The sequence below is a fragment of the Muscardinus avellanarius genome (genome assembly GCF_963383645.1).
Source record: "Muscardinus avellanarius genome assembly, chromosome: 4".
Taxonomy (NCBI): Eukaryota; Metazoa; Chordata; class Mammalia; order Rodentia; family Gliridae; genus Muscardinus; species Muscardinus avellanarius.
In genome coordinates, this window is record NC_137789.1 from 101,577,777 (window position 1) to 101,590,835 (window position 13,059).

At 49.4% G+C, this 13,059-nt stretch overlaps 1 protein-coding gene across 1 annotated transcript in view; it reads right to left on the reverse strand.

The window, feature by feature from the left end:
* GRID1 (glutamate ionotropic receptor delta type subunit 1) overlaps nucleotides 1–13,059 on the reverse strand; it is a gene marked incomplete at both ends in the record, with an annotated part of 769,462 nt that overhangs the window by 615,877 nt on the left and 140,526 nt on the right. Inside the window, one exon of the mRNA XM_080695056.1 lies at nucleotides 3,583–3,867. Within this exon, the coding sequence (XP_080551182.1) occupies nucleotides 3,583–3,867 (285 nt within the window). The remainder of the gene's footprint in view (nucleotides 1–3,582; nucleotides 3,868–13,059) is intronic.

A 13,059-nucleotide genomic window follows, 5' to 3' on the forward strand; every position in this document is an offset into this window, starting at 1 on the left:
TGGTGCCACCATGCAAAACAGCTCTGGATATAAAGAACCCAGAGAAGCAAATGAGGAAGAGTGAGGCCTTCCTGACAGAGAGAGGACCCTACTACCACACACACCCAGGACATGACAAGTCCACTCTAAACCAGCCACCTTCCTTCCTGGCATCAACTCTGCTTGGCTGGAACGGGAGAGAGAAATCAGAGCCTGGCAAGCCCCAAATTTCCAAAATAGGATGGTACTGGGGCTGTGTGCTTAAAGTCTTAAAGTCAAAAAACATCTCTTTAAGCCTCATTTTCCTCATTTGTAAAAAGCAGCAATTTTCATACCTCAGAAGATATTGGGTGGCTTAAATAAAATAATATATGTAAAGGTACTTACAGATCAGCATCAAGAAAGTCACTATCTCCCAAACCACTTCTGTTTGACTTTGGAAGGGATAAAACAATCTTTCCACTCAATTTGCTTTTTAATTGAGCTCATCTGCAGCTATTGCTGCAGTCAGTGGGTTGGAGGGGGCCCTGAGGAGTTCCAGAGGCACCATGTGTCTCCACGCACAGGCAATGTAAATCCAGCCTTAGCCAAATGGACAGGTCACTGCCAGTGGTGCCAGGGGAGAAATCTGCACTCCTGAGGGCTGTGCATGCCACGCCAAAGATGAGGCTTCCACGGTCTCATCTCTCTTAACACAAAGCACAGGGATACACAGACCACAGGCTAGGCTCTGCATGATGGGAACAGCCAAGACAGGCAGAGAAGTTCAAATTGGACAGAAACTTGGCCTCAGAGGTTATCAAGTCAAGAAGCCAATGACCATGGCAGGCAAAGCCAGAAAGTAGGGCCTGCCCAGAAGCCAAGGAATGTGACCTCCAGAGAAGGCCTAGACCTTCCTTGTGCCCAGAGCACAAACAAGGTCTGTGACCTCCAGAAAGCCACCAGGTTCAGCACCATGGAAAGCACCATAGATGCCCAGGACTCCGGCTGGCTTCCCAGTACAAACGTGTGTCACCTCTGCCATGCCAGGTCACTGCCAATCCCACTCGGACACCACAAAACCCACACACAGCCTCGGAATCCTTCACTGTTGGTGATCCACCAGAGGAAGCTATTAGTCACCCTGTGTCTGTCTGGAATTAATTATGGGTAAAGGGCAGCCTCCTTGATACCTGACTTCAACTCTAGCAAAAGTAGAAAAGACATCTGTATCAGAAATAGGGGTGTATCTTTGGAGGTTCTGAGTAGAGAAGAAGAGAGAGACAGAGGAGCATGTTTGAAATGTCTCTTTTATACCCAACACAAAAAGTCAGGCTGCCTCGTGCCCTTCTCTTTCTCCCCATCTCTTCTCTGTCTTCTGTGGAAATTGTTTGGGTACCCCATGCCTCGTGCATGAGATTGTTTACTCACACAGTGACTCTTTCTTTCAGAGCTTCTTTGTGCTGGACACCATACTGGCCAGCAGTGACATGGTAGTGAAAGCATATGGCCCACCATCTGTCCAAGGAACCCAATGTCCAGCAAGGATCAACCCTCAGGAGTATCAGCATGAGCCCACGGGAAGCTGAGGGCAGGAGATTTATGAGCAAGATGCCAGCTCCGTACAACAGGTGGGGACCAGGATGTTTTCCTTGAAGATGTGTTTCCTGTGCTAGGTAGGAGTTGGGGGGGTTAGTAAGAAGAAAATGCATGTTAGGCATAGTGGTGCATGCCTGTAATCCCAGCAACTTGGGAGACTGAGGCAAGGGGATTACAAGTTTGAGGCCAGCCTCCTTAATTTAGCAAGATTCTGTCTCAAAATAAAAAAAAATAAAAGGGCTGTGGAGGTAGCTCAGTGGTAGAGTGACCTGGGGTTTCATCTATTGTATCACAAAAAAAATGAAGAAGGGGGGTCAAGATAAGTGCCAGCAGGTATCACTTATTCTGTATGAGCTCAGACATTGTGAGCAGGCTAGAGAGCTGACTGCCTGCCCTCCTTATGTTTGAGGCTCCCCAGCTCCCCCATCTAGCCATGGGGAGAATTTTCTCCATGAATCAGAGCAGACAGGAAGCATCAGCTCCTAAAGGAGCAGTCTGAGAAGGGTCTGCACATGCTGGACCATAGCATGTCCCTTCCTGATGGTGCTCAAATTTCCCACAGGGTCCATTCTCAAAGCAGACTGAACTTTGGGGTTGAGCTACCAGCCCAAAGGGTTCTCAGGGTAAGGTCTGGCCTCTGAGAGATACCCTGTGGTACTTTAAGGTTGTCACAAGGTCTCCATATCTTCACCAAGGAGCAGGAGTTGAGCAGGAGTGGGAGGGAAAGACCAGATCCTAGACAGCATCCAATCAAGTCCTGGAGCCTGGGGCCACCCTTGTCCCCATGGCCACCTCATCTTTATTTCAGCACAGTAACTGTTTGCTCTTTCGACTCTTCCTGGAAGGCTCCAAACAGCATATTTGTTCAAGAGCATCCCACTCTTAGGGAAGCAGAGTATTTAGGCAAATGCAAACATATGCTGATTTCTTTTCTTAGTTACATTCTTGGCAAAGAAAATATTTTACCAGGAGTCAAACTGGGACTTTCCAGGGTTCAACCATTCCATCCTAGCCCTAACCATGGAGTTACTGACCCTCTCCAGTGTCTCTCATCCTTTAACGAGGTCCATATGGTTATAGAGGAAAGGTGCAAAGACCCCTGAGAACTTCCCAGTATCCTGACTGGTGGGCACACATATCTACACAGCCATAAGTCCAATGGGCTGTATCAATGTCCAACCCTGGTTGTGATATTATACTACAATTATGTAAGGAAGGAGTCACCTTTGGGGGACTTAGGTGAAGGGTGCATGGGATTTCTCTGCATTATTTCTCACAACTGCATAAAAAACTCCAATAATCTCCAAGTAATATTTTTAAATGCAAAACATGGAAACCATTTTATTTCAGGAATCAGACCGATCTGTCCAAACAGAGCAACCATAAGCAAACATGAATCCATTTCTCCAAACCCCATGTTGTGGATTCCTAACAAGCAAATTATACTTTTTGTTTGTTTCATATGAGAGGTCTTTGAAGAAGTCATATCTACCCGTACACAGTGTGACAAGCCAGAGCAGCCCAGCTGGCCATGTGACGCTCAGGGTCTCCCACCCCCTGACCTTTGCCCTTTCCGAGACCCACACACTGAAGGCAGGCCAGGGGAATGGAGGCCAGGAGCTGAGAAGGCTACACACCCATCCGACATGAGCAGCAACCTTCAGGGGGCAGCTTCCTCCTCTGCCTGTGTACAGCCCTTTGGATCCCTGCCAGCACTTTATTAATATTTTATTGAAAACTCTAAGATAATTCAAACTTCAGCTGTCATGATAAGGTGCTGTTGCTAGGCAACTTTCGTGCATATCTGCGGACCTGTTTTTGCAGCTCTTCCCTCACTCAAGAAGCTCAAGGTTGGGCCTGACCACCCCGAGGCCCACTCAGAGCAAAGCATTAAGCATCCATCCACAGCCCAGGTAGTTCCCCAATGCTGGAGGCTCCGTGGGTGCAGCCATTCCCCTCAGGTCTCCCAGCACCCAGCCATCCTTGCACCCCAAAGCAGCCCTCACCCACCCACCCCTCACTCACCGTATTCGCTGTCATAGAACATGACGAACTTCTGCCAGCGCAGCTCTGTCACCAACCTGAGCATGACGTCATTCAGGCGGACAGGTGGTCTCGAAGCCAGTGTGTAGGCCTCGCCATCAGGGCTGGGGTTCAGTTGGCAGGCGGTACGTGGTGACCCCCCAGGGTTGCGCTGAACAAACAGGTGTGGGATGTGCATGGCATCTGTGAGGGACTGCAGGGCGTTGGCAGACGCACAGCCAGTGGATGTGACCAAAGCCAAAATCCCCTGGGTCATGAGGTCACAGGCTGGAAAGAGGGGAGAGAGAAGGAGGGGTCAGAATTGGAGCAATGTCGCACATGCTTTGAGTCATACAGCCCATACTTAGGTCCCCAAGAGATGCCACCTTCCTTTCTCCAGGGATCAAAAACCCAGTCACCGGCCAGGCAAGTACCACATGAGCTGTCTTGCCGATAACCTCAGTGAAACTGCTGGCTAGACAATCTTTGTGCCCACTTAAGATAACAGATGAGGAGATGGAGATCAGGGGGTTGGGGGAGGATTCAAAGGATGATAGAACAGGGATGCATCTCTAATCTGCATGACTCACCAATAGGGCTCTGATCTAGCTATCCTGTATCCTACCTGGGACCAGCCCCTAGATCTCTGTGTCCCCACAGGCCAGCCATGGGTGAGAGTAAGCTGTGTGTTCTACAACTATTAGCAGAGCTGAATCAATTGGGTACTGAAAGGACTTAAGGATATTAGAGAGTCAGGGACATATGTCTGATCCCAGAGGACCCAGGCCAAAGGTAAAACAAAGGGCAGAAGTCCAAGTCTCTGGCCATGGCCACTTATATGCTGTCATGAAAATACTGAGTCAAATCCCAGACAAAGCAGATACTGTTCAAAAACCACTTGACAATCACAAAGGAAGATGTGCCTGCTGCTCTGACAGTCACTGTGGATGTGGAGGAAGGACACACGATGAGGCCACCCACAGTTCCTAGGTTTGATGTGCTCAGGGCTTCAACTTTTGAAGCCACCCAGTGACCACGGTGGGGGTGCCCTTTGGTGCCACATGCTCATTCCTTTTGGGGACTTGGATAAGCTAAAAGAAAGATGCGCCTCCCCACAGCACGATCTCCCATGCCTATTGCCAAGCCGACGTTCCTTACGAATGCTTTGTGTGGCGGCAGGAATGAGGGAAAGCAGATGAGGTTTCAAAACACAGCCTGTGAATGGCAGCAGGCCATCTGTGAGTGCTGCAGACTTTGAACAACTTTGACAATGCAGCTCCTTCGGTCGGGAGCCCTTGGGTTTATGTAATGCCTCAGACAGGGCTGGGAAAGGAGGTGAGGAACAGGGAACAAGGAGAGACAGCAGGAGGCAGGCAAAAGGATGGGGAGAACGGGGTTTCAACAGGGCATCAGATGAGGCTGCTCCCATGCCAGGGGATATCATGGATGATAGCTCAAATCCAAATTCTCCTTGCTGAAGCCTCTGCCTAAAAAGCCAGGAACCAGAGGGAACTGAACCAGGGACGATGAAGTTTTTCTTGGGAATCTTGAAGCTGCCCAAATGCTCTGTCCCCTCCCACCCAGACCTCACAGAAATCCAATCATATCACACACATCTGGAGGACTTGAGCACAGGACATGGTCAACTCCTTAGGAGACCTGGCCGGTCCCCAGGCCTGCAGGCGCATGCTTCCTGCCACCCCTGTGCCTGCTAGACCAGTCAAATGCTGCCCGTCCCAGTCCCTCAGACTCACCTCTTCAACCTTCATGCTCACTCCTGCTTCAGGACCCAGGCTCTGCTTCCCCAGACCAGATGAGCTAAGGGTCCCTTGTTGCAGGATCCCCAAATTTTCCCTGTCATGGTACGGCACATCTCCTGTGTGTCTGGAGGACAAGGGTGGTCCCTGCAGTGATCTCCATCCTTCCCCGGGTAATCACAATGCCCAGCACCCTAGACTTGGCAAAGGCTCATGCCAGGATACCATGAGTCTCGATGCCCCCTGATCAGCAATTCCTCTCTGGGCACCTGTCCAAACTGCAGGAACAGCACCAGATCCAAGAGCATGCAGAGGCTGCTTAGCAGTTCTCTTGGAATAGTGCTAACAACCTAAAAGATGCAAATAGGCAAGCGGTTATGAAAGCGCCCCATTTGCTGACAGCGTACGCAGCCTTTAAAACTATCCACAAAAACACCCCAGCAACACAGGAAAATGGTTGGCATAAAAAGGTACGTGAAAGATAATGCAAAATTGTATGTGTTTTATGATATCGATTAAATAAAACTCAACCTGCATGCGAAAAAAAAAAAAAGACTGGAAGGGAATAATGCAAAATTTTGAAAGCGACAGCAATTTAGAAGGAGTCTAGAAGTGATTTTTCTTCTTTTTCATACTTTGCCAAAATTTCATGGCATGAATAGGTAATTCCTTTGGAAAGAAAGAAAGAATTCTCCAATAATGGATATGCAGAAAAGCTGTGAAGGAAGAGGGGCTATTGTGGCAGAATGTCTTCTGGATGAAACTCTCAGTAAAGGCCTTGATATATGTGAATTCACATTGTTCTCTGGACATCCACAGAGGGACGTGGTCATTGCATCTGTTTCCCAGATAATGAGAGGTGAGGCCACACAACCATCAAGGGACAGGCCTGAGATGCCATCCGGTCTCTTTGCACGGTGCCACAGACATGGGAAAAATGCTTCTGAGAGGTGGTCAAGTGAAAAAAACAAAAGGGCACAAAATTACACGCTCACCCTGATTACAGCTTGATAGAAAGCACACGTATGAAAAAGGCAAGAAAAAACACAAGCGCTAAGACATTCTGGTGATGAATGGATTGTTCTTTTCTTCTTTTGTATCGAATCTCTTTAATGTCAAGACATTGTGTTTATAATCTTAAAATCAATCTCATAAAGTAAACTGGGCATAAATTGTCCTGGAACTCCAGCCATTAGTTGTGGAGGTATGATCTCAGCCCAGGACACCAGAGAGAGCTTAGCTGTCCATGATTGGTCACTCTAGACTCTTGCAACTTCTTCCTGCCCAGAGCCCTTCCTAAGCACCATCTGGCTGCTGATGGTAGGCTAGGAAGTCACAGGCCTTCTCTTGGCCTCAGTTTCCCCATATCAGCATACATGCCATTGTGCACTGAGGACTGGCTCCTGTCCTCCTGTATGTTCTACTAGCACACCCACTCCTCACATAAGACCCTACCCTGAGCATGTGGGACCCACCCAAGAAACAGACTCCACAATTTGGCCTGAAGGAAGATAGAGGAACTTCCTAGAGTCCCACAAGAGTGTGAATGCATGTGTGTTGGCATCAGAGCCTTAAAGGAATAAAAGGATTGAGACCAGCAGAGGTAGGAGAGCTGCATGAGTAGGGTACAGCATGATGAAGGCCCAGGAACCAGACAGCACCCCTAATCTACTTCACCCCTACCTGGAAGCTGAGGGAGAACATCAGAATCTCCCGGATACAAGTTACGACTCTCCCAGGCAAAAGCCATGTTGTCCTGGGCATGCCTCCTTTCTCAGCCTTGGTTTTCTATTCCATGGCAAAAGGATCTCTACTCAGAAGAGCTATGGAACTTTGAACATAAGTTTCAAGTGTCCACACTGCACTGTGCACAGGAAGATGACAGAGTCAGTTTTGTAGCCCTTCCCTTGGGCACCCCCATCTCACTCTCAGCATCTCCAGCCAAGCCATGCGCCAGAGTCTTAAGAATGAATCATCACACCTATGAGCCATCTCGCCCTTCATGATGACATCCTTCCCTGGGGAGGGGGCACTGCTGGCCTACCCCTCCTGCAGCCACCTGCAGTATTGAGCCACCCAAGCTAGCAAACAGGGTAGGTAATTAAGGCTGGAAGTCTCTCCCAGACGCTAATGGAGAGGCCCAGTGCGAGTCAATTTTCAATCCACTGTGAATGGCCTGCTAATTGGGGCACTGTTGAAATGATGGTTATTTGGAGGCCTGTAACATAAAAATAATAAGATCAAAATACATCAGATCAAAGCCAAATCAGCTCTTAGCTTAATCAAGGTTATGTGAGATAGGACGTTACACAACTCGTGCCCTGATTGTGATGAGAGATGCTGTGCTCCTGGGTCCGAGTCCTGGCCCTGCCGCAGACACATGGTGGGGCCTTGGTTGAGGGGTTCGTCCTCCTGAGCCTTCTCTTCTTTCTGCTCCTCCTCTTCCTTATCAAACAAAGATGATGGTACCCACTGCACATGTCTTTATACGTAAAGAGTCACACATGCTGCCTGGCACTTGGGACCTCAGAAGTCAGGGTTCTCTAGACTGAAGCTCAGAAGTATCCCCAAAACTCTCTAGAGGGTAACAGCAGCTGTTACCAGTCTTTGCCTCCAATACTGTGTGGTCATTAAACTGACTTCTCTCTTGCTCACAGTGCAGGCTTGATAAATTGATAAGGAAGTAGAGATGAATTGTGATGAACTGTTCAAGCTCCCGCCCAGAGATGTGCCCCAGAAAAGCCAAGAGCATCTCCACATAGATGTCTAAGCCAGCCAAAAACTTTCCAGGAATTAGGAGGAGGAAGGCTACTCAGAGTTTCGAGTTAGGCTCAGAGGAGAAAAGCCCTCGGAGTTCAGAGAAGACTCCCAGACATAGCCTCCAGATCCACAATTACACACCAGTTGACTCCCACCAAGAAGCTGTCAGCATCCAAGTTTCTAGGCAAGACATGTCAGGTGATGTGCTGACCATTAGAAAGGACAACTCTGGGTAACTCACCTCAGGTGAGATTTCCCACCTGGGGTAAGAAAACAGAAGCACAGAGGGAGGGTCACTTGACCAGGGCCACAGTCAGAGAACATCAGAATCAGCTACATAATCCTTCCAGAGCCAATGATGGGAGAGACGGAGCCAACAGGAGACAGAGCCCAGGACTCCACAGTAGAATCAACATCACCACCACCACCACCAGCCCCGCATAGAAATCCCCAGGGAAGGTTTAGGCTTTAAACTAACTCCCCAGGGAAGGGAGAGAAAGCAGGGCCATGGCCTGTCCCCACTGAAGGCCTATACAGCACAGCCACTCAGAACCTACCTACAGGCCTGCAGATGAATCCCAGAATAAGAGAGGTGCCTCCCCACTACCCTCCCACACACACTGAGGTCCTTCTAGGCACTGACATTCTTCTCCATCCTTGTGAGTATGTCTGGAAAATCCACAGGCCACAAGGCTTGTGCTAGAGGAGCATTCTGGCACCTGGTAACAATGCACATCCACCTCTGCCAGAAACCCTGGAGGCCTCAGCCCCCAAGCACAGCCACCTCTGCTCCCCCTGGAGACAAGAGCTTCCCCCTGAGTAGAGGAGATGGCCCAGACAGCCCCTGTTCCTCTGGGGTCATAAACCCTTCAACCTGTAGCCCCTGTGTTAAAAATAAAATGGCCTCCAGGCACCATCTTAAAAACAACTGAGTGTTTCCAGGTGGATGAGATAGAGCCTCTACCTGGGGTAGAAACACCCTGATAGTGGTGCTTTACTTCAGCAGGGACTGGCAAGACTTGGCTAGTACCTCGGGCTCAGCCCTGCCCACCCAGGAGAAAAAGCCTCTCCCGAGGGATTCCAGAACCTCTGCCTGCCCCGGAGCTGCTCCCATAAGCAGGGCTCCTGGGGCCATTACACCTCCAATAATCCTGACAGCCACAAGTGCCTGATCTGCCCCAGCACCCTTGTTATCCAGGTGCTTCCTCTCCTCCTTTAAATTGGCACCGGCTTTATGAATATTTGAATCCTAATGGCTAATGCTTTAAATTAAGGTAGCATTTATAAATTCTTTATAGCCGATGAATAATTGACCAAATTTAGTATTGTCATAACTCATGGTAAATTATTGATCTATGGAGAATAAATATTTTTCATCTTTTATTAAGACATGCAAAGAGTAAACAAAACCATGGAATAAGAAGGCATGGGGGCAGGGCTGGGAAAGGCCAGTGCTGGATCCCTGGTGCTGGAGGGCAGGACCCCCTCCGCCACCCCTCAGGGAGGCACCTCTCTCCTGAACAAAGGACTCATGCTGGAACTTCCTGGAGACCAGCAAGCCCTCCCTCCTCTTGCTCTCCTTGCCCACTTTCCTCTCCACCAGGGTCAACGGGGTGGGCCAACCTGCTCCCCACTTCTGCACCCCTGTAAGCAAGCAGCAGAGAGTGGCAGGGAGAGCCACATGCCTGGAAACATGGGGACCCTACAGCACGAGGACTCCTGGGGCTCCCCACCCTGCATTCACCTCACTGTTATCCCCAAGTTCAACTAATGCTTTGATTCTCATAGAGGAAATAGGAGCGACCATCACAAGGAAACTCAGCTTCTGCTTCAAGATCTTCACATCTGTCTGCATTTGTACCGAATGGTGAAGAAGAGAGTCTCCTCAGGCTACAGCTGGTACCTGCTCCTGAAGGCAGGATGCTCTGCCTCTTGCCTTCTCCCACGACCAGCTCAGTCATTCCTATTATGTTCCCCTCTCTCTCTCTCTCTGGAATCATCAGCCTACCCTGCATATCTGCCTCTGGACATTAAACCCTGTCCCCAGAGTCACCCCCACAGTTATTCAGACTATACCCCTCTCATGGGCTCCCAACCCCCAGCCAACCATCTGTTTGATGCCTCTGCCCAGTGAGTCCATTGGTGGTTCCACTTGGCAACACATGGCTCCCAACACATGGTCCCCCAGCTCAGAAAAAGTGGCACCCCACCCAGCCCTCATCCTTGACCCTTCTTACTCTCCAATCCTCTGCATCCTAGCCATCAGCAAGTCCTATTTGTTTCATCACCAAAATATATCTTGAATCTGCTAACCTGCCCCCACCCCACCACCATCGCTTTGGCTGAAACCACCATGACCTCCCCAGTGGGCCCATGCATAGTGTTTTCTACGCACCATGGCCAAGTGGCCCTTATGAAGCACCAGGATATGCTTCCCCTGCCTTAAGCCACAGTAGCTTCCCACTGGCCTTAAAACAAAAATCTACCCCACCCCTGCCCGAACACAGCCCCTAAGGCCCTGTATATTCACAGTCCATGTCCTGCCCTCCAGGAAGCTGGCCTTCATGCCAATGGGTCATGGTGGAGTAATCCATGGAGTAATCGCAGGACCTGGCCATGGGCACATGCACAGAAACACCTACACAGCTGACATCTGGGCCCCTGACCCCTTGTCCCAAACAGAAGCAGAGCAGAGCAGCAAACTATTTCATGCTTTAAACAACTCTGGAAGAGAGGAGCTATTTAATAGCCATATTTCACAGCCAAGACATGGAGTTTTCAAACTCAAGGTCTCTCTCTCTCTCCAGGCTCAGGACATCTTCTTAAAAAGCCACATCTCACAATTTGGAGAAGGGATTTTGTTTTTTATTTGGTTTGGGTGGTAGGAATTGGACCCAGGAGCATTTTTACCTCCCAGCCCTTTTTAATTTTTATTTTGAAACAGGGTCTCACTAAGTTGCTGAGTCTGGCCTTGAACTGGCAATTCTCCTGTATCCGCCTCCCAAGTACTGGGATTACAAGCATGAGACACTCTTAAGGAGGGAAGCTCTGAGAGCTTAGAGGAAGTGAGTGGGAGAAATCCATGAAGTAATGCCTGGCCTGTGCAGGGTCTCCTCAGGCTGGAGCACCACCAGGCGGGAAGCTCCCATGCCCCTCTGGCCTCAAGCTTAACCCCAGCCCAGGGGAGCCAAGGGCAGCAGGGCCAAAGGGTCTCCTGGAAGATAGCCTGTACCCTAGAGCAGGCGGGTGGCTGGCACAGGCAGGATGCACAGAGCCAACCCGGAGGATGGAGAAGAGCTGGAAGCACCACTGGGTCTCCGGGGCCTCATCCCTCTGCCAATTAATGAATCAAAGCCGATTCCCTGCTCCCGCGGGTTGGAAACACAGGAAACACTGGGTGGGATCCTGCTCACTTATTTATAGCTCTCCAGCTCCTCGTTAATGACTTTTACTGCTCCGCCAATGGAACGCTAAGCTCGCGGCGGGAATTCGCACAGAAGCCTACACTGTGGAAGTTAAATCAGGATGGTGATGACTGCCTGGCATGTCTGCCCAGCCCAGAGCCTTGGAGAACCTGCAGCACCCCAGAGTCCCAAGCCCAGAAGTCCCTCCTGGGTCCCCTCTCCACAGCCCATCTGTGAGGTCACTTCCTCATCCTGCCACTGAATGTCCATGAATGAATACCCAGACCCTTCCAGCCACCCCTATGTCCACCCACAACCTTTAATGGCCAACTGGTCTCCCAGCCTCCCTGCCCTCCTTTCTCTAGTCCACTCTATTACTGAAGTTCAGCACCAAACACACATGTCCCCTGCTGCCTAGGAACCAATGTCCTGTCTGCGACATCCCCCTTTTCCCCTCAGTTACACCTACCTGAAGGGCACCAGCCTATTTCCCAACCTTCATCTGCCCCTGTTCATGTCAGTCACGTGTTCCTACCTCATCTGTAACTCTGCACATGCTGGATCCCTTTTCCTGAGATGCTCTCCCACTGCCACTTTGACTTTCAAACTCCTATTCATCACTCGCAATCCATCCCAAGTGCCTCTTCATTCATGGAAAAACCTTTGACTTCCCCCTTGGTAGACAAAGTTAACTATTCTTTTTCCTGTAGCTCCAAGAATACTTGATCCTCACATATTTCTGTTGAGTATGTATTTTTACATTGTCTCATGCTTAATCCTTAAAATCCCAAAAAGAGAGACTGAGGCTCATGGTTTTCTGTATCCTCAGGCTCAGGGCCTAATACAAAGATGCTCAGAAGATGTTGTATGATGTAAATAAAAGCACAGATGTATGTATTTGTCACTGTAACCAAAATACCTGACAAGAAGAACTTAGAAGAAGAAAGGTTTATTTGGCTCATGAGTTCAGAGGTTCAGTCCATAGTTGGCCAACTCCAAGGCTGAAATAGAGACAGCATGACAGGGGAAACTACCCTCAGTTCATGGTACTCAGAAGCAGAGAGAGGGAGCGGAGGAACCAAGAACAGATATAGCCCTAGAGGCCACCCCCCACTGACCTCCTCTAGCCAAGCCCACCTCCAAACTGTGCTGCACTGCAGCACAGGAGCTTTTCTGGGGGGCAATCCCATATCTAAACCATAAAAAACACTAAAGAAATTGCTTGAATATCAGTGCTACACCAGTAAATGATTCATCCAGAGACTCGATGGGATGGATTTAACTGAAGCAATGAAAAGTCACTGTGTCCAAGAACAGCACTGGTCTTGAGCAACACAATGAGAAGGAAGATCTTAGACTTTGGGTCTTTCTAAATTTGGCCCAGGATCCAGTCCCTAGTGGATGAGCCAAGGCACCCTGGGCAACTCACTCTATCCAATTCTTCCCCAAAAAGGAGTATTTTTTTAGGACTGAGGACCCTGGGGAAAGCAACTATCCTGTGCTATCCTAAAGTAGAAAAAAAAAGTACAGAACAAGCAGGCAGATTTGAGAATGTCTGG